General features: G+C 30.6%; 2 protein-coding genes across 5 annotated transcripts in view; one reads left to right on the plus strand and one right to left on the minus strand.

The window, feature by feature from the left end:
• The window catches only part of LOC100748427 (protein draper), a 28,789-nt gene extending 10,924 nt beyond the window's left edge, over nucleotides 1-17,865 (minus strand). For 3 of the 4 annotated variants that reach the window (XM_012391925.3, XM_024371242.2, XM_012391923.3), the window contains exon 1: nucleotides 17,713-17,865. The gene's annotated coding sequence lies outside the window, so the exon portion shown is untranslated. Of the gene's footprint in view, nucleotides 1-1,638; nucleotides 1,659-17,712 lie in introns of those variants that run through there. The other variant, XM_033323768.1, reaches the window with a different exon arrangement.
• Nucleotides 17,866-18,367: 502 nt separating this feature from the next.
• On the plus strand, nucleotides 18,368-21,983 carry LOC100748545 (aspartate aminotransferase, cytoplasmic). The gene is made up of 6 exons (XM_003493628.4): nucleotides 18,368-18,738; nucleotides 19,070-19,360; nucleotides 19,431-19,687; nucleotides 19,783-20,060; nucleotides 20,145-20,287; nucleotides 20,374-21,983. The coding sequence occupies exons 1-6, from the start codon at nucleotides 18,627-18,629 to the stop codon at nucleotides 20,538-20,540; spliced, it is 1,248 nt and encodes a 415-aa protein (XP_003493676.1). The 5' UTR covers nucleotides 18,368-18,626; the 3' UTR covers nucleotides 20,541-21,983.
• Nucleotides 21,984-22,385: the final 402 nt, after the last annotated feature.

A 22,385-nucleotide genomic window follows, 5' to 3' on the forward strand; every position in this document is an offset into this window, starting at 1 on the left:
TGAAGGCAATCTTCTCGCTCGATTGACACTTTGTCACTTCCGGTCGCGAATCATTCGATCCACGGTTTATATGTGCTTACACATGAATCACAAACTCGGCGGTCACTGAAAAAACGTGAGCCCAACGTGACAGAAGTGATTCACAAAGATTTTGCTGAATGGCAACGAACGGTTTTTTATTCTACGTTGCCAGCAGCTGTACATTGATCGTTAATCGTAGCCGTTTTTATTAACGCGTTTATAATTTGCCTGGAAGATTAAATTTAAACAGTAGAATTCTTTTCGAGAAATTTTCAGGTGACTAAAATATTCGAAATATTTAATCGTTTGATTTTCATTGAATAGAACATCTATATTAATTATATTTTTTACGTTATTTGGCTCATTTTCGACCGAATCATATCGTGTATCCTTCTATTTTTAAAACATCTCTATTGTATGAAAAAAAATGTGAAATAATCGTTATTGATTCGTGTGGTTTTTCGTTTCAATTTTATATACCACTATATCGTCAACATTATCAATATAGTTTCGTGTATTCCACTCATGATTTTCCGAGTGTTCCATTAACGTCACTCCAGCTAACCAACTCAATGGAAGCTATGGAATTCATTTAACAATAGTATGTCAGTTCTGAGATGCTTTACTATCTCGTACTAAAAATGTTACAACTCTAATGTTTTCTCAGGGAAGATACTTTTTCAAGCGAAATTTCTAAATATATACAGATTCCAATGATACAATCGATTACATGTGCGCCATAATGATTACCATAGCTGAAATCACTTTCTATTTTTATCTTATGTTTTTCTTCTCTACTGTGTATGGTGTTGTATCACATCGATAATTGAATAATCAAGTATCAGTATATCTTTCTCTTACTCTCTCTGTCTTTTCACAATAGTATTTGATTTCTATTGTTCATCAACCCCAGCTTATATTTCCACTTTTATTTATACTTATATACTTTGCTTATACGTCGTCGGATATTATGTATTATCGAATACGTTTGTATATATGTTTATATGTGGTAAAGTATCTTTGACAATCTAATTTATGATATTAAAACTTCAGGGTTATCTTCTTATCTTAGTTATCGATTAAAACTTTGCGATTGGAAGATTCTACATTTCTATGAATGTGTAACATTTAATGATTTCATGTTCTGCTCATTAACCACATGTTACAAACCCCTACATTGGAAACCATACTTAAAGGCGTCGTTCAAAGTGTTCCACAAATAATAAAAACAGCTCTGAAGTTCCTTGAAACGATTTTTTTTTAAAATATTAAATATTTCAGAATTATTGTTACATTACGAATTATTCTGTAAATTTTTCTGTATTATAACGATATAAACTCCTTACAATTAGTATAAAATTATTTTGTAAATGTATCAAAGATAATTCTATACTAAAAATACACTGTAAATTATTCCGTAATTTTAAGAATAATTCTACACTAAGAATTAGTTTGTAAGTTACTCCGTATTAAAAATTACTCTATGCTTGCAATTCAGTAAATTATTTCGTACTTAAAATAATACCACGTACAAGTTATTACAAAGTAGATCCATTATATGTATATATTGAACGCAGATCCTACCTAACTATAGGAAGATGCAGCAATTCTACACACCTACGCCAATGGGAACGTTTCATAAGATCCAGTTAGAGGTAAGCGTGATGATCATCCAGAGCCAGACAAGTCTCTCGTACAACGTACATGTACTGCATCGTGGAACAAGCCAACAGTGCTTACAGAGGCCACTCTAATGGTACAAGTCGAATAAAAACCAGACGAGCCGGTGTATACACACACGAATTAACGCGTAGATCGACTAACGGTGTAAAGCTCCATATATGTAGTAGGCTCGGCGATCAAGTGAGGTCACAAAACCGAGCATAAGGTTTACACGTTCGAAGGTCTGGTCAAACCAGTTGATGGAAACCTAAGAAGATAAAGATCCTCCAGTAAACAGAGTGTACATCAAGAATCCCTTAGCTTTAGTCCAGTTTCTATTGGAAACTGCATTTGCTATAGAAATCGGAGATTGTAGCTGATATAATTAGATTGCAATTTTTAAGCAAATTCGTATTCTTGAGAACATAATTAAAAAAAGTTCATCTTGGTAGAAAATTGTTTTATCCTACCAGATATTACAGAAAATTGTTTTATCCTACCAATTATTACAGAAAACATCATGCTTTGGATATTTTATATATTTTTTGATGTTACGCATGCGCATTTTGTGTTATTTTGCGCTTTTAAATTTTCCACGCATAGAAACGATGCTACCTAACCTACAAAAATCCACAGTCTAGTTATAACTCAAGTCAAAGGAGTTATGGTATAAGAATTCATATGTTTGTTTGAATGATTTTGGTTACGAAAAAAGGGAAACTGTCCTGTTTGGTCAATGAAAAGCGTGAGAAGGCAGTCAACTGTTAATTCGTATAAGGTTGAAAAAGTCAGACGCATGGATGGCAGGCAACCTTTTTCCTCGAGGGGAAGAAGTTGGGAGAGGAAAAGAGTCCAAATATTTCAAAAGCAGGTATGTTACGACTGAAAGAAAACGGGTCAGGTTTTCCTACGTTTCCGTTCACACGATGCAACGGTATCATGAGTGCATCAGGAATTATTACCGGGAATTAAATTGAGAATAATTTCTACGTAAGCACATTCACTAGTTCCAGGCTTCTGTTCGAGGAAGAGTACAATTTATCAGTAATTGAACATTTAATATGAATATACGATAAAGAAGAGTTTCCGGAGCCCTTCTGCGCAATTAGGTTAATATTATTCGTAGATTGTTTGCCAAAAAAGATGTATACTAAATACTACAAATTCTATAAAACTTTCTTTCATGGTAAGAACAAGAATCATTGAAAATGAAACGTAGTTAAACCTACAAAGCCCTGAGGCTGAAGTGAAACCGAAATAGCCATCATCCTTCAACTTTGGCTGCCAAACACAAGAATTCTTGCAGCGGAAAACAAGCCCGCATTTTTCATCGATTACTCTTTTTATGTGTATCAAGTAGAAAATAACCTGTCGTTTTTAACATGTGCAGACTCTTTGGCGCGTAGGCTATTCGTGTATCAAGTATATGAAATACGATAGTAGAAATAGCCGGTTGATGGAATTTATCCTCTCACTTATACTAGTCTCTCGGATACTGCCGACTTCTCTGTACATTTACAACTCGCCATTAAATTACATTTCATAGATACAACTTATTCAATTTATTCAAAATGCAGAACATATGATAAACAATATCCTAGCATTTTGTTCTATTGTAATTATAAAATTGAAGGGCGTGTGCGTACAAGATAGTAAAGATTCTGCTAGACGACAGCTTAGTTGAAACTTCATTAGCTTGCTCCGTTTTTCTTCTTTTCGATTCTACTATTATTACAATTTTTATAGAACCATTTTTCACGCAACATAACTTCCATGTGTTTCTATATTCATCAAACGACCAATTGCAATCACAATTGCACAGAAACAATTTTATAAATCAATTTTTTAAACAACGAAGAGGTTCTTTTCAGACTCACTGCTATTCAGATTTTTATAGAACCATTTTCACCAAAGCAAAGGCAGGTTCCATGTAATTTGTGTATTCATTGAATGTCCATACACGTTCGAAACACGTCAAGGATGGGCGCAATGAACGCTTGCGAACGTATATTATGCACGAACATAGATACCACCGGAAGAATCAATTCAACGCCTTCTCTACGGCACATTTATTTATACAGTAAAACAGAACAGGTCGTTTAAGTATCTTAATTGATCGCCGGAACCTAACATGCACGTCGTGCACCTGTAGAAACGTAGTGCATACCGAAGCTTCGATCGAAAGGGCCGATTGAAAGAATGCGACGAGCGTTCATCGTACACCTGAATGAATGCTTGTACGTACACATGTGTGAACGATACATTGAGCAAGCTCTTACATTCCAAACTTTTCCATTGCCAGATCCTAGAAGCTATCCTTCTGTAGTATGCACCGATAAGTAATCTGCCCACTATCTCTGTTATCTTCTTAAAAAGTAGATTCGAAACTGTGTAGTAGGTTCGGAATTGGAAAATTGGTAATTTTGAAAATTCCGATACTCGAAAGTAACTAAAAGTTGAAAAATTGGAAATTGGAAGGCTTAAAATGGGAAGATTCCGATATTCGAAAGCTTCAAAGTTGAAAAATTGGAAATTAGAAGGCTTAAAAATGGGAAGATTACAAACTTTGAAAATTCAGAGACATGCACGCTTCAAAACTCGGAAACTGGACATTTTGGAATTACGTGAATCTGAACCCTCCAAAATTCGAAGTCGGAAATTTCGAAAATTGGAAATCCGACAATTTTAAAGCTGCAAGAGTACGAACATTTTAAATGCGAAGGATTCTACAGATTTTTGTTTAATAATATAACAAATGAAACGTGTTTCAGCAAGTTGTAAATTATACTTAAATTAAACTTGAATCGGTATTTGTTTTACGTACAACAGTAATCAGTATATATCTCGCAAAGGTATTCATACATGGAACTTATCCTGGTCACGTATTCGATCACTCACGTACACGATATCCTTTGTAAAACAATAAATTTAACTTTTATGCCTGGTTACATTTCAATGTAATAAAGATCTTGAATCTCAATGTATTATTGTACGTCGATATCTTTGAATGATCAATAGATTTTTCTAAATACAGTTTTAATATGATTTAAATGTTCCAAATACCGATGTATGGAAATGATTCGTTAGAAGTTACGGTAATGTCATTTTGCTAGAAACAGATACGAGTCAGACGTGACTCGTCTATTTGCGTAATCAATTAATTAATCAGTCAGCCCGAAGCAAGGTCAGGAGATGAATTATTTAATAAAGAACATTTTTGCCCATACGCTGTTTCTCAACGTGATGATGGGAAACTGTTATAAAAGTTCCGCATTTTTATATGTGAAAGTGTTAATTTAAGATTGATAGGATATTCTATAGAAATATTTATTCGTTTCTGGGCCAACGTTTCACTTTCTTTTAATTACTTGCTAAGTGAATACATAGATGAATAAATAGTAATTTATATAAGATTGAAATAAATATGCAAGAAAAATTGAACGTTGGAAAATTGAGAATTTAAAGCCTCAAGAATTGAAAAGTTAGAAATTTAATGGCTTTAGAATTGACAAAAGTAGAAATTTTTTAACAGTTATAACTCAGAATATTTGGATTTAGATTAAGGTACATAGTTTAGCAAATCAGGCACTCTAGAAATCAGTGTTTCCTTGCTTAAGTAGCCCATCACTTAAACTGTCTAGAAACGCGAGTCTTTTAATTACTCCAGCCTGTTAATACGATCTTGTAAATCGTTTTAAGGGAATCTTGGTATTAACGAAGTCTGAGAAAACTTTTGCTTCGAGGAACAGCGAGGAACTTACTGACACGATATTATTCATTGTATCCACGGGAACATAGCTGAAGATTGTATAATTCTCAGCAGTGAATGGAGAGACTTTGCAGTTTACGAGTAAGTTGGTCACCGAGTGATGGTTACATTCTTCACGTCAATTACGTCGTATTTATAATTAACTTGCGCGACAGCAAATCCAATTACTGTTATCAAATTATTTAATTCAAAACTTTATGTAAATCTTTTGTAACATTGAGCTACTAAACCAGACCTTAATATTGCATAAAGAAAGTCCGTATTTTTTAATATATTAGAGAGAAAGGGAATAATTAATTGTGATTCTTTAAATTATGACATAGATTTCTTTTTTATGCCTATTTAAATAGAGCGTAATTAATTTAAGAAATATTAATATATTAGCGAAATAAATAATTGTAACTAATTTCTTATAATCGATTACTAGTAGTTAATTTCTCTAATATCATGGCCTGCAAAGATTATCAGTATAATTTTATCTTTTATCATAAGCATTATCCTTTGATAATAATTCTCATATCTGATACCTTTTCCACATTATCTTTAAGCAACTAAAATTTCTTTATACCTTTATACAATGCAATAAAATATGTTACGGTGTACTTAACAACGACTTAGTTGGTAACTGGCGGTACAAACGGAAAGGGGGTGATTCTACGCGAAAAAAGAAGTCGAAAATATAGAATAAAAATTTTTCGTTCGAGGCTTTGTTTTCGAGAAAATCGACTTTGAATGTTCGCTCGGTACGCGTGCACTTTATCGCGTCTCGTTATAACGGATCTCACTGTAGATCGTTGTCTCGATGGAAAAATTAAAAAAAAAAAATTTTTATTCTATATTTTCGACTTCTTTTTTCGCATAGAATCACCCCCTTTCCGCTTGTACCACCAATTACCAACCACCCTGTGTATATATTTTATTATATGAAAAAGTAAGTCCCTCTTTCCTGTTAGAAAAGGGAAAAAGAAAATGTCAAACAATCACCAAAGGATAAATAATTTCTTTTAAATTGTTAAAACATACTTTTCGTAACTTGGACTTCCAAATAAAATGCAAAGAAAAGGACCAACCAGCAGAAGATAATTGAATATCATTTACCAGGAACGTCGTCGCGTCCGCCGACGCGTCCCACGATCGAACGTACAAATAATCCCATTAAACTATGAAAACGAGCACGGCCTGTACAGAAACGGGACCCGTAACGAGTCTAACAGTACAGGCAAACTGCGGGCAGAACGCGTGAAAAAGAGGGTTCGACCCTTCTACCATAAAAGGGAGTTAATTCGTTTATAGGGCGGACAAAAAAAAGCGAAAAGAAAGAGAAAAGGGAATAAAAAAGAAACGAAAGAAGAGTTTCAGGGTCGTAACGACTGGTATATACGTATAAGTACGAATTGTGAGTCACAGGATGTGTTCCGAGCTCCAGATAAAACGCGTCAGAGTTATCATTTGTCTACGCGGGATGTGCATCATCGAGCGTCGTATGAACGCGATTGTTTCTTCTAATGATCACAGTTTTAAAACAAAAGACGAAACCACAAATGGACGAAACGTTTAGTTCTGTCTTCATCGAAAACTTAATTGTTTCTGTGAAGTAGTTTGCATGTTGTCATCGTGGCTTGATGATTATGGAGTAGATTTGATATACAGAGTACGTTACGCAATTGGGCCGAGTCATATCTCGAAGTTGATAAAAGATAGAAAAAAAAACTGTAGGAGAAAAAGTTGAATGGTATGATAATCATGTGACGATGGACCGGAAAGATGCAATTAGTTTCCATCTTTTTAATGTAAGTTTTTGTTAACCATCCAATGTATTTTTTGCAATTAAAATTCATTTCCTCGATTTTGAATATCTGTTGAGTACACGTGTACTAGCTCTAACAATTTAGACTTCAAACTTCTGTTTATGTTTGATTAAATCAAAATGTATTTTATAATATATTTTGTAATTATTTTAGAACTAGAAGTAATCATGTTTCGTGTTTTTGCAAGAATTAGAAAATACGAATAACACACTACGAACACTGTATAATGAATTTTCTCTAAATTTTCGTTTAGTTGTGATGCATTATAGAATAAATAAAGTTAGGGATCAAACTACACTAAGATTTATTATGTTATTTAGTAAGTCTGATCTTATTGTATCTGTTGACTAAATGTCAGTTGCATATCAAATGGGTAACTTGTACTTTATGTAAGATACAGAGAAAGTGGTGATTTGTAAATTACCAGCATTTATTCAATTCCTAGAAGGAGTGCAAAGCTTTCTACAAACAAACAAATTAATCGTAAATAAATAAGTGACTAAAGAGATAAACACTTACATTACTGATTAAAAAGGAGTAAAATATCGACGATCTTTTACTTTAGATGTGCGTGCGTGCGTGCGTGTGTGTGTGTGTGTGTGTGTGTGTGTGTGTGCGTGTGTGTGTGCGCGTGTGTGTGTGTGTGTGTAGATTATAATCGAAATAAAAATATTCATATAATGTTATCTTCTAATGAGTAACAAATAGATGAGAATTACATCTAAAAAAATTATTGTTGTACGTACGTATGTGGAAAAATTAGAAAAAATATGTATGCATTTCTTCGATCAATGAACTTTGAACTTTTACACCACAGGATCCTTAATCTAATCACGGTTGTCCGTGCCTGTGGGTGAGATATAACCAAAATATCGTAGCACGCTGCTTATAACTGAGGTCTACTACAAATAAAAATAAAGATTAGATAACTGCTACATTCATTATTAATGTTTCCCGACAGAATTATTTTCAATTCAATTTCCTCTATCGATTATTCCATAAACGCTTTTATGTATCTCATTCACCGATAACATTAATCGTATAAGATACAGAGTATAGATGAAAATTCCACAGAATTAAGTAAGCTAACAAAAGTCTAACATAAACTAATTTATATTTCCTATACGGTTGTCTATCCAACGATACCATCTAAGTTACTTTTTTAAATTACATAAACATTCACAATCTAACGATGGAAATAGTGACTAAAAACAATTGATAACAGTAATAATATATTAGTACAACTGTGATAAACTATAATCTAATAAAAGATATAATAAAAGTGAAGAAGAAGTTAACTATAATTAATAATAGCAACCAGTGATATTTGTATAATACTATATACAATATTTTCTTTTTCCTTGTCTTTCTTTCTATTCGAATTACATAGAAGTAAACATTTGATAGAGTTTGGCAACTGAAAACGAGGAAGTCAGCTCTCGACGCTGCTCATTAGAGGACAGGAAATGCTTCATAAAAATCGAGCCGCACAACATTCTGGCTAGTCACGAATTTACGACACGTTAACAGACAGATTTGTAGAACGTTTTATCAACGCGTACATAGGCTCAGGAAAATATTAGAACACTTGTAGACTCCATTTACGAATACATCATAAGTGTTATATAATAAAATTTCAAAATGTTTCATATAACACATAACATACGAACATAAAACTTCCCTATGGTAAGTTTCCAAATACTTAGACTGCGATTATTTGCTCAAATTCATACTTTTATAAAGAAGCTTTTTAGAATTTATGATATTAATGAATATATTAGATTAATTATATTAGACTAGATTAATAAATATAGTACTAAGCATTTAGAAAGCAATTAGGGGAAAAGAAAGAAATTTATGTAAAGGAATAGGATCTAAGCAGTCATTTGTTTCACCTACCAAACATTATAATAAATGCTAAATATGCATAAGAACCCGCGATCTATTAGTCAGAGAAGAAATTCTTCTTCGCCAAAGACGTAAAAACGTTACACAAAGTGTCTTCCAAATTCCAATCTCACTTTCAAACAATGGAGTGCCGTAGTCTTCAAACTTCCACTTACGGACTATTTTATAATTTTACATTGCCACGAGGGTCAGAAGTTCTGCATGACATCAGCGTGTCATAGTACTGCGACAGGCAACGTTTACGAACCTGCTACTTTTCGCGTGCACGTAATTCGTTCGCCGATTATCTAACAAAGGAACGACACTATCGAAATGGAGAAAAAATGATAGACCTGCCCTGTCCAGTTGTATAGTCAGTGTGAGCTTTCACTTCTATCTACCTCACCGTGGTCCGATTATGTAAGAAAAATCGTGCAGCTCACTTGGTGATTATCCGGTGTGCGAGTTTTGATTTCCATTTCAAATGGGCATGCACCTCGAATACGTTTTTAAATGATAATGATATGGTAGTAAGGTTTTTAAAGGATAGTAAGTTAATAAAACTCTTGTATTTTCTTTCCTCAATTGCTTATGAGAGTTTCAAGTGTAGATTTTTATATCTATCGCAGATATTAATCGTGTTTTGAAAGCGGAAAAGGATAGTGAAGATTATGAACTTTGCATTGTTCAATGATGAACCCATTGTGAGATGCAGACTTTGGATGTAGATTCTTCTGCTAATTGAATAGGAGGCTCCAAAGGATTAGAATATTAGGGTTCTGTAGAAATGTGTTTTAATTTTGCGTAATGCATTCTACAGAATGCAAATTAAGATAAAGTAACGTAATCCGAATTGAAGATTGTCTACGAGCCAATGATACCCATTAGAAATTAATAAAAGTGAAAATAACTTGGTTGCACTAGGATATATTTTTAAATAAATGCAATGCGATACGTAGAAGATAGTATGAGGAAGAACTGTTTTGAATGCCTGCTACAAATATCCATTAGTATATCAAAACTATTTCTGATAATATTATCACCAGAGAACAAAATGAATGTAATACCATCCATAAAAGAAATTCTAATTGGTAAATTTATCTATATTCCCATCCTCATTAGTAAATTAATGAGAAAACCATTAATCATCCAGATAATTGTTAACTTTAACTTTTCCTTCCATCTCAATTAATTAATTTCCATAAAAAAATTAATTAATGTATCCAACGAAAGCAAAATAAACAGGAGAAAACATTTTTTTTTTTCAATTTGTATATTGGATTTGATAATAGCAAGAACAAGTTACTGGTGCAAGATTATTTTAATTATTCCTCCATTTTCTTACTCAATATCCGATACAATTTATTTTTTTTTCATACTGCTACAGCAAAAATCCTTGACCACCGAGCGCTACGACTGTGTGAGTTTTATGGAGCATATCAATTGCGGCAACAGCCAGCCGCAGTTCTGTATCGATTCATTCACTATATCTTTGCAGTTCACGCGACTACTAACTCACGAGAAATGCTGCATCTTGCCAAAGAAAACGATCTTGTCCTTGTTTATGCGAATTCTTGCAGCGAAGAAAACGATCGAATGTTCTCCGTTTAGAAGATGTATAGCGTTAATTAGAAAAATTTGTTTACTAAAGATCTTATCACAAACATAATTCGCTAAAAAAGTTATGAAATAACTTTTAAATTGCTAAAGCTTTTTTCATTAAATGATATTTCTTATCTCGTTAAAAAATGTCACGAACATTTTGTATATCTTTTTACAAGAATAAGAAAAATTTGCCGTGAAAAATACGAAATAATTTTTAATTTGCCAAAAGTTTTTCGTCAATAATTTTTTCCATTTTATTAACAAATATTATAAATGTATTTTGTGCTGTTACATTGTAAATGGAGTTTAACGACAGATTATTTAAAGAATGAGTTTATTGGAATTGGAGAGAGGTTGAGAATTTATTTAAGGAATGAAGAACAAAGAATGTCATAGAGGATTTTTATTAAGCGTTATGCTTGAAGAACACAGAGGAACCTTGTATTGCACGAACTTAGAAATGTTTTTGCTGGAGCTATACCGTGTATATGGAACGCAAAATGTTCGCTACACGACCCAGATATTTGCTTTGCGCATAGGACGAACATATGTTTAATAATAACCATTGATTAACCCTGGATAAAAAGTGTTTGTGACTAGTAGTAGCGTGTTATATCTGCATAAATTTTGATGTTGAAAACGATTTATACTACAAAACCTACCATTTTAACTTACCTAAATTTTAAGCCTGAAAACGTAAAATCTAAAATTTAAAAACTGGGACATAACAATTATAGGTTTTAAGTCCTAAAATCTAAAACCTAGGACCTGAAATCTGATATGTAAAAAGCAAAATGTAGAACAGAGAATCTAGAACATAGAACTTTTAAAAGCTACGGCTTATTTAGAACTTCAAGCTTGGGAACTACAATTTACAAATAATAAAGAAATCTAGTTGTTTGCTTTGTAAGGCAGAGGAGATGAATCTTAAAAAGTGGAATCTACGATCTAAAAATCGTAAATTTTGAAACCTAAAGGTAAAATTAAAGATTTGGAACCTAATATTCAGGATATAGGGTGGAAACAGTGAAATGTGGAACCGAAACGGTAGAATCTAGAACTAAGGCTTTAAAATCTAAGGGCTAGAATAAAAAATTTAAAAGCTTAGATCTGGAACTCTTACTCTGAAAGGAACTTAAAACGTGAAAATCTAAGGACTAGAAAACATCTCAGAACCAAAGTTCCTAAGGACTTGGATCCTAAAAATGAAAATTTAAAAACTTAGGGCTCTAAATTTAATTTACATATTACTATAATAAGAACAAACAGCTTAGTAATTTTTACTACAGAAACGAGGTAAATCGTCATAGTAAAAGATTCAAAGAAGAATATTTACGCACTTGCTAAACCACAAACCCAAGTTACTAATTACACTTCAATCATCACGAAAGCCACCAAAGCCGATAGCCATATTATATCTATATATTAATTTCCATTAACCACGGTACACGCAATTATCTGTTACAATACATTCCATCAAGTTTTATGAATCCGTGATTTATATAACTTCTGCCACGTAATCTTGACCACATTCTCGTAACTTCGATCTTTATAAATCATCACAAACCTTCATAAATCTTCGAAACAAACATTCATCAATAATCTTCTGTACTTTCATCTGCGAAATACTTATTAAAGGACCAATGAAGTTCCACAACAAGTTTGAACGACAGAAACGCTGATCTTCCAATAAAATACGACCGGAAGTAGACGAAACCACAAGAGGAACAATCACAAAAAGAATCGAACTGAGACTTTGGTATTCCATCAAAATCGTCGCGTCCATCTGTCCTCGGACCTTTTATTCTTTCTCATGCATTCTTTTATCGATGAACGAGGAGAGTCACCTTTGCTTTTGCGATTATCCTCGAACAATGACCACAACGATGTGTCTCTGAACAGAAACTCATTGTTCGAGGAACCGTACTAGAAGAAGGCTCGAACGTGAAGAACAAATAATTGAACGGGACAAAGAGGCGGAATTGTTTATGACTCAAGGAGGATTAATATGCAAAAAGGACGAGGAAGAGAAAGATATAGTTCTGATAAATTGATGCGTATGTTTCTGTCAGATTGGATTAATAGATTTATTGTTGGAATACTATTATGAAGAAAACAGTATTCTTTTCCTTTGGTATGAGATAGATTAATCAAATGATTTTACTTTCCACGATCCCTTTTTTCCTTTTTAAATTTGATTCATTCAAGGGGTAATCCTAAAGTTCCAAAATTATTTTTATTACTAATTAATTATGTAAACAACGTTCTAGACTGCATAATTTAATAATATAGAACAATTTCATGAAGCATCATCCTTGCAAATTATAAACGAAGTAGAAAAAAATCAATATAAATATCTATAAGTAAAAATACTATATAAATAATATATAAATGTATTTGATAAATTAATTAATAGTACAATAAATTCCGTCATGATTTTAGAAGTGTAAAAATATTTTTTTAATAAATAATAATTAATAAAAGATGTATTCATAAAAGCAATGACGATGAAACTTTAAATCAGATAAATTACAGACAAACATGCCTTACACAGAAAAAAAGGGTATGAGAGAATATCTTGTGTGATATAATAACAGATATTTTTACATATCTTTTATAAAAAGATAAGAAAATGGTTAACCAAATTGACTTTTGATTAAGACATAGTATGTATTAATCACTTTATCTATTAACAATATTATCTGCATAATCATAATTATGATTATTAATCTAATTAATGCGTTTTAATTAATAAATTTCATTGATTGAAGTAACCTTTTGTTACCAGAAGGCTTTGTGACCTTCTTTGGCCTTCAATAATCTTCATTACCGTTCATCAAACTCGTCTCAACTACCATTGCTACAATAAGAGACGCAAAACTTACAATCTAATTAAAATAAAATAAAATGGAAGTAACTTTGAGATTTCTATTAATTATTTCTATTAATTTAACTCGGAACAAGAAATAATTTTTATCGTATTATATTTCGATATTGTTTATACCAAACAATAAAAGTTATTCACTTCGCAAATCATATATTCAATTTTTTTATTTTTGTAGAATAATATTCATTTCGCTTTTTTCCTTTGGGCTTCTTTTCTTAAGATAAAAAAGATCGAGTTTTTGTATTAAATACTAACGATATTTATAATTACTCGATTTTTGAAGGATGTTAGTGATCATTTTCTAAACAAAGAGATCGGTCGATAAACAAATTATTCGAATTAATCTTGATTTCGTTGAAAATATTTAAAAATAGAATTTTTCTCTATACTCGAGCTTTATGTCTTCTGTTTCATTTATTTTACATTGTAATCTCATTTGCTAAATTATCGGAACATGATACTACACGATCCACGTTGAATCAGTTAAACCCAGTTAGTATCTTCAGAATATAAAATTTCCTGTTACTTTAAATTTCAAGCGCAGTCAAGAAAATCTAGTATGCGTTTATCAAATACGCCATGTCGTATCTGGTACTGCAATAAATTTTGCAACTAACAGAAAGCGAGTCATAAGTAAAGGAATTAACGATCCGACAAATTAAATTATCCGCTAGATGAAATTAATTGATTCTTCGTTTAATCATCTATCGCTCATCTTAAATTGCATTTAGAATTTTCTAATTTCTATCAAATAGAAACATATTGAAGAAAAATTCGTTTAACCTAAAACAAATTGAAAGTATGTAATATGTACTAAACAAAGAATTGATTCTTAATGCTCTAAAACAAAACAAATCTAATATAACTTATCTTTTACATCTCTATCTACTTTCAGTAACGACCTAACCTAACCGTAGAAAACATATATATATATATATATATATATATATATATATATATATATATGCATATCTCTCAATACGTTCTATAGCATTCTTCCATTCACGCAAGACTTAACAAGTTTCACAAAATTCCTCCGCGATCATTAGTGCAACAGGTTGCAAAGAAATTGATGCAAGCCAGTAGAATCAAATTACACATTTAGAACGCTGATGCTGATTACAAATATTTGACGAAGGCTATACATATGCTGAAAATGTTGATTCCAATTAATTGCATAACTCCTCAACATTGTTTCGTTCTTTGCTCTTTTTTTTCTTTCAATCATTCTCCATATAATTGTATTTTCTCTATCATAAAAAAATCTCTTAATTTTCAGGAAACTATGAGAAAATTTCAATTGAAATTTTCAATTTCATGTTAAAGATTTTCCTAAAGCATTAAAAGTCTCTTTGTCGAGGCAAAGGTGAAGTTAGGACAAAATATGTTGGCACAACAAAACGTTATTTGAATCAGTAAGATTTATATTAATAATGACATATAAATAATTTTCATAAAAATTATATCTTTTAATGAAATAATATTATAGCTTTGAAACACTATACTATGTATGTACTCTATTTCTGTCACAGGAAATTTTCCAATTATAAATTAGCTAATTTAATTTATTAAGATGCTTTCGTGCGTTCCTCATGAACCCTATATGTATTGCTATAATCCCCATACTACATTTTGTTCGACTTTCCTAAACTATATTAAACAATGAAACACATGTGTCGATAATTTTGGAGCAACCTATACAAGAGTATGTTATCGCGACCGGTCCTTATTGTACGCACGTAAGCAACCACCAATACGAAAGCTGCTTTCATTGCACGATGCTCTCAACTAAAGCCATACGGACAAAATGTTTCTTCTCTCTTCACGTTTCCTGTCATCAAGGCTCGCACCATTTTCCGGAAATGAAGTCTTTCGCTTTCTCTTGATACTACAGTAATACGTATACTACCCCAATTAATTTCTGGGCCTATCAATTCAAAAGACAGTAACAGTAATACATGTTATTGTTATGTTATGGTCCCCTCCATTTAAAAATATAATGATCTATTTAAAATGCTAAAGTGGGATACGCTATATATATAATATATACATACATTTATTACATTTACATACACGTATTTGACTACATGAAAGTTAATAAAAGTAAAATTATATTGAATGTATATGCATATGTTAAATATATAATTTATGAATAGCATACAAAAAAACAATTAGTACACTAAAGTGCATCTTATTAAAATAAATGTTACATATAGTTAAATAAATTGTTCAACCATTAATTAAGATCCTTTGTAATCTTAATTCCAAGAATTTGCGTACAATTCATGTGCCGAATATGTTCATATACTAAACCATATTCTATATGTCAAGAACATTCTCATATATGTATGTCTTATATAACTAATACTATGCTTTGCTAATAACGAAAGGATTGTTCTTTCTCCGAGAAACAAAATGCTCCTGTTGCAATGTATTTTAACTCTACCAAATATAGTACTTTACCATAAATAAACTAATGATCTATATTTGGAAATCAAAAGCTAGAAAAGACGCTATGAGAAATGTCATGTCATCTGGTAATAAATGTACTAAGCACTATTAATGATATAATCTTTTCCTATACTTCTTTTATATTTTGTGACTTAAGAATGTCATAGGATATTTATTTACTTCGTATGAAAAAATGTTTACAACGTATTTCTCACAATGTATTTTCAATTACATATTTTCAAGAGCAATACCTTACCTTTGACTCATTGAAAATATACAGCAAAATTCTGCTGTGCAGGTTTTAATATAAAAACCCCCAGAGTTAAAGATGATTTAACACGAACGCATGTTTACCAGAATATGATGCCAAAAGAATGTGCAATATCCTAAATTCGAAATTTCGAAATATATTTGATTATAATCGCTCAATTACGATCGATTGATGTAAATGCTTTTGGACCTTTGCCACCTTTTATTATAATGTCATTCTGCTAATGAATATGTCTAACTAATCAATGTATCAATGACGTGTATCAATAAAACGTTCGATACAAGTCGTTATCGACAGATTGAATCATAATTCAAATACATATTAAAGACATATAGCATCGAAGCTGCCATTAACACTTTCATGGGAATTATTTTTCCCACCAATTAACATTACGCTTATGCAATGTGAAGATATATTCCTGTTTCTGGAGCGTGTTGCTATATACATACATATACATGTATAATCGTGGAGAACAAAACAATTAAATTTTATTATATGTTAACAGCACCTACTATCCTTAATTTTAATATTTATTGCAATACATAACATAAACAAAAATTAATTCATTTTACTAAAATAAACTTTTCTCGTTTCATCTTAACATAAGGAGATCAAATATAAAGTCGAGCGTGGAAAGACAGTAGAAATATATAGCTTTTTCTGTCTTCCTGCAAATATTTAAAAATTTCAAAACTACATCCGTGAAAAAGTTAAATATAGACCACAAAATACTAATTCCAAGATGACCGTCAATTTATCAAAAGTTATACATTTCAGCGTCCCATCTGCTCTCTTTTCACATTTCATGTTTGACCTGCTTATGTTGAGATGAAGCAACGAAAGAGAATAAGTAAAACCTGTTGATCCAATATTCCAAATTTAGCCGAATTTGACAACAGAGAAATTTTGTCAAATATCTCAACAAACATTATTTTTTGTTTATCTTAAATATTATCAGAGAAGAGAATAACAGAGAAAAATATAATGTTCCATTTGACAATAAAATCAGATTATGAGTTCATTTCGACAAATACAGTTACATCACGATACTACAAGATTTACTTCGTTAATAATAACTGTATTAATCGTTCGATATAGAGCTCACATTATTTCTATGCAATATATTAACAATCTTTATGACGGTGACTAAATGATTGAGAACTGATTAAATTAAGCAATATCATCTACTTTAAAAAATTACATTATGATCAATGCAAAGAACAGTTTTCATGAAAACGTTGTATATACGGTGCTATCACGATAACGCACAGCATCCCTTTAAAATGTTTAATTATAATCGGAAAGATAAGCTGTAATAAGATAAATGTTTTTAATTTGCGTTTTTACTTACTCTGATATGGTTTTTGTGTAGCTTGATAGTATACAGCCATGAACACAAAAAATGCAACAAAAAAAAACGTACTAACTAGCACAGCGACTATCACGCGATGTATATACCTCACTCTTCAGCTTTCGACTAAACTAAGCTACTTGCCAATTGTGCCTTGTGCTGCATTCTTGTGCATCGACCAAACTATATACATCTATGCATTCAAATAGTGGTACAGTTAAACTGGCGACCTCTACAGCAATAATAAGCTCATAACGGTAAAAATGATTAGTCGATAAAACAGAAATTCCAAAATTTCATTTATCTAAGTGAAATTTGTAAAAAAATTTCTTGTTAAAATACGATTTTAGTTATTTTATAAAACAGATATAACCTTACACTTTGATATTTTGTAAATAATGTGTATTTTTTTATATGAAAATGTAGAATTTAATATTCATAATATTCATAATGTTGTTTCGCATATTTTAAGCAACGAATCAAACACTTTTTCTGTTTTATTTATATCTACAGTTTATAATTACGACTATGTATAATTTATTTATATATTTTAAAGTATTTATCTTATATTTCGAAAATAAAATTTGTACATAGAATATAATTGGCGTGTATGAATGCATGCTAAACATCACATCTGTTAAATATCACCTACAAGGTCAATTTAAATTCATTAGCGCCAGAAATTCATGCAGTTGTTGTATTATGTCATATTTTATAACATTAAACGTGGATCTTTGAAATTTACTATTATTCGTAATATCTAAGATTACAAATCAAATAACGTTGCCCACACACAGTGATTACAAAAGATTTGTAAATGTGTTTGTTATTCCATATAAATTGACAGTCAGATTAACGTTCATTTTACATCGTTGTATAGACAACCGATTATCCGATATTTAAACGTTCCGAAGATGAATACGAGATTCAGTGGATTAAAATTAGGACCTCCGATAGAAGTTTTTGCGCTTCATAAAGCATTCATAGAAGATGCTTATGAAAAAAAAGTGAATTTATCTATAGGAGGTATGTTGCATATATTTCATTTCATATTTGGTATCGTAGAGAGCAAACGTAAATATAACACAAATTTTCTTTAATAATTTAAAAAACAAACATTTGAAATATCTATGAAATGTCAACCTTTGTGATGAAATGTTTTTGTATTTCTTTCATATTGTAATGAATCTGCTTTTGGATGACCTCCAGAATATCTGATGATTACATAACGTATTTCACAAATATGAATGTATAGCTGTAATAAGATTTAATCGTTATTTAAGCAATGAACAATGATACGAGATTATTAAATAACTTGAAATAATTCTCGAAAATTATGATAAATTTATATTTACAGCTTATCGTACATCTGAAGGAAAACCTTGGGTATTACCAGTTGTTCGAAAAGTGGAAAAATCATTAGCTGCAGATGAATTGCAAAACCATGAATATCTTCCAGTCTTGGGATTGGATGCTTTTAGCCAAGCAGCAACAAGAATGTTGTTGGGTGCGGATTCTCCTATTATTGCACAAGGTCGTGCTTTTGGCATTCAAACATTATCTGGTACTGGAGGATTACGTATTATAGCTGAATTTTTAAGTCATGTTCTACACTATGATACCTTTTATTATAGTAAACCGACTTGGGGTAAGTGTCAACAGATTTTTCAAAAAATAAAATAAACATTCACTCTATTTAACATATATTACATATATAGAGAATCATAAACTTGTGTTCGTAAATGGAGGGTTTAAAAAAGCATGTGAATATACATATTGGAATCCAGAAACTCGTAGCGTTGATGTAGAAGGTATGCTTAAAGACCTTAGAGATGCTCCAGAAAATGCTGTAATTATTCTCCATACATGTGCACATAATCCTACCGGATGTGATCCAACTCCTGAGCAATGGGCCAAGATAGGAGATGTAATAAAAGAGAAAAAACTTTTCCCAGTTTTTGATACTGCTTATCAGGTATTATAAATAATGTATATTATTCTCTATTTTTAGAATAGAATAATTTTAAGAGTAATATAAAAGAAATAATTTTAAAAAAGATTTTATTGTAGGGTTTTGCAACTGGTGATTTAGATAAAGATGCATATGCAGTAAGATTATTTGCAGAACGTGGAATAGAATTCATGTGTTCACAAAGCTTTGCCAAAAATTTTGGCTTGTACAATGAAAGAGTTGGAAATATGGTAGTTGTTATGTCTAATATAAAAGAATTAGCCCAGGTTAAGTCTCAGTTAACTTTGATTGTTCGAGGAATGTATAGTAATCCGCCTAATCATGGAGCAAGAATAGTCGCAACTGTGTTGCAGAATCCAGACCTCTATAAACAATGGTATGGTGTAAAGGATAAAATTAATTTAATTCGTTTTACAATACATGTTTAAAATTTCTAAATTGAAATATCAAAATATTTCAGGAAAGATCATATTCTCACAATGTCCAAAAGAATAAAGGAAATGCGAATGAGTTTGTATCAAAGATTGGTTCAGAAAGGAACTCCAGGTAATTGGGAACATATTACTCAACAAATTGGGATGTTTTCTTATACAGGTCTTACAGGTAAGTACTCAATGAAACCATTTTGTCACATTTATTCTATATCTCATCAATATCTTACTAATGACTCTTACTAATCATCATTTCAGAGAGACAAGTTGAGTGTTTAATTAATAATTACCATATCTATATGTTGCGAAGCGGTAGAATAAATATATGTGGACTCAATGAATCCAACTTAGATTATGTGGCAAGTGCGATTTATGAGACTGTTCTACTGTATCCACAAAATAAGGAAAGTTGTTCATGCAAGTAGAAGGTTGGATGATTAGATACCGTATCATAATAAGTATAAATTGTTATTGGAGTATTGAGAAGATCGTTAAAATATGGCAATATTTTATATGCATTGAAGTTATATTGGAATTATAAAAATATATTATATCGGTATCTTTTGTTACGTTTTTGTTATCATTTTACCGCTTAATATGATTTATTACAATGTTTATTTAGTCAAAAATTTCTCTGTCTCAAAAAATTTTATTGTTTATACATTTATAAATTGAAAATTTTATTTCATACAGAAATTGAACCATTTTGTTAGGAATCGCCTTGTCTATGAAAGTACAAAGTATCAACAAAGTATTATGAATTGCCAAATTTTAATACATGTGTTAGTACAATCGCTTATTATTAAAATAATTTTCATTGAGCTTAATAGTTTGTAGGGAAATATGAAATATTTACAATAGAAGTTCATTTTGATATAAATGATTTTTTAATGCATTTTACAATTTTCATATAATTAAAAAGCTCATTAATAAGCTCTGCTTTCAAATAATGTTATTCTTTAACTAATATGAACAAGAGTTTTTTAAAACCCTTGTTAAAGAGATGGTTACAAATCATATACACTACATAGAAAACCAAAGTTTGAAATTATCATATGTAACAATAATCTTGTAAATAATTTCAGAACTATATATACATATACACATCATATCAGTGATATTGTTAGTAAATGAGACCAAATTTTTAAAACTACCTTACATTCTAAGTAATTATCCTTATTATAGATAAAAATGGAAATATTTCTTACATATTTCCAAGGATATTTTTTAAACACAATTTTTCTATCAACGAGTATGCATTATAAGATATTATCTTTATATAGTATCTTATATTCAGTACATACCATATCTTTAACAATAAATTAATATATATAAATACAATTTATTAACGAAAATATTGATGACTGATAAAAACTTAAAATCTAAAAATAACAATAACAGAGCTTCCGTTATTTTAATAATAAGCGGCTTATTTACAGAAATTAATATCCGAAATTATTAAAACTCAATGCAATCTATTATTACAGTTAGTTCCTGTTTACTAACTTGTTCTATTATGGTTTTCCATGCTCTATAAAAGGAAATTGAAACACTATATTTTTTGTATGTAGAATTTAAATCAGTTGTATTCTTATAGTAAATATCTATAAGAAATGAATATAAGAAACAAAGAAATGCTGTAGAAAAAGTATATAACTTCCGTTTAATATAGATGCTATAACCTCTTGTGCTATATAAGAAGTAGAATGTATTTTTTGTATACTAAATGCTTCCAGTAGTCTAAAACTTATACAACTTGAAAAATAGAGATTTCAACAGAAATCGATAAAACATATAATTAATGTATCATAATAATGTTCTGTATTTCACTTCCAAGTATTTTAAAAAATTTTGATTTTTAAAACTCAGTGCATGTAATAAATTTTCTAAAATGTCTATATATTATACATAATGCATTTAATATTTATAAATCAAATAAAAAAAATTATATACATTTGTAATATTTACATATAAATCAATATATACATATATATACACTTAAAAATACATACATATATTTTTAGTACACATTGTTATGTAATTTAAGCTTCGAACTCATCTTGTTCAAGAATCTGAACCAAACTCAGAACTCTTAAATTTTCGTACAAATTATAATGGGGTATGGTAGAATGAACATAATTAATTTTAGGATTTTCTTTTCCATAACATCTATTCTTTCTAGTGTATTTTGAAATATGTATATCTAGATGATATTTTTCTGCATTCGTTGTAGCATCATAATTGTATGTATACAAATTGTTCATTGTAGC

Source organism: Bombus impatiens, unplaced genomic scaffold (assembly GCF_000188095.3).
Source record: "Bombus impatiens unplaced genomic scaffold, BIMP_2.2 scf_1274, whole genome shotgun sequence".
Lineage (NCBI taxonomy): Eukaryota > Metazoa > Arthropoda > Insecta > Hymenoptera > Apidae > Bombus > Bombus impatiens.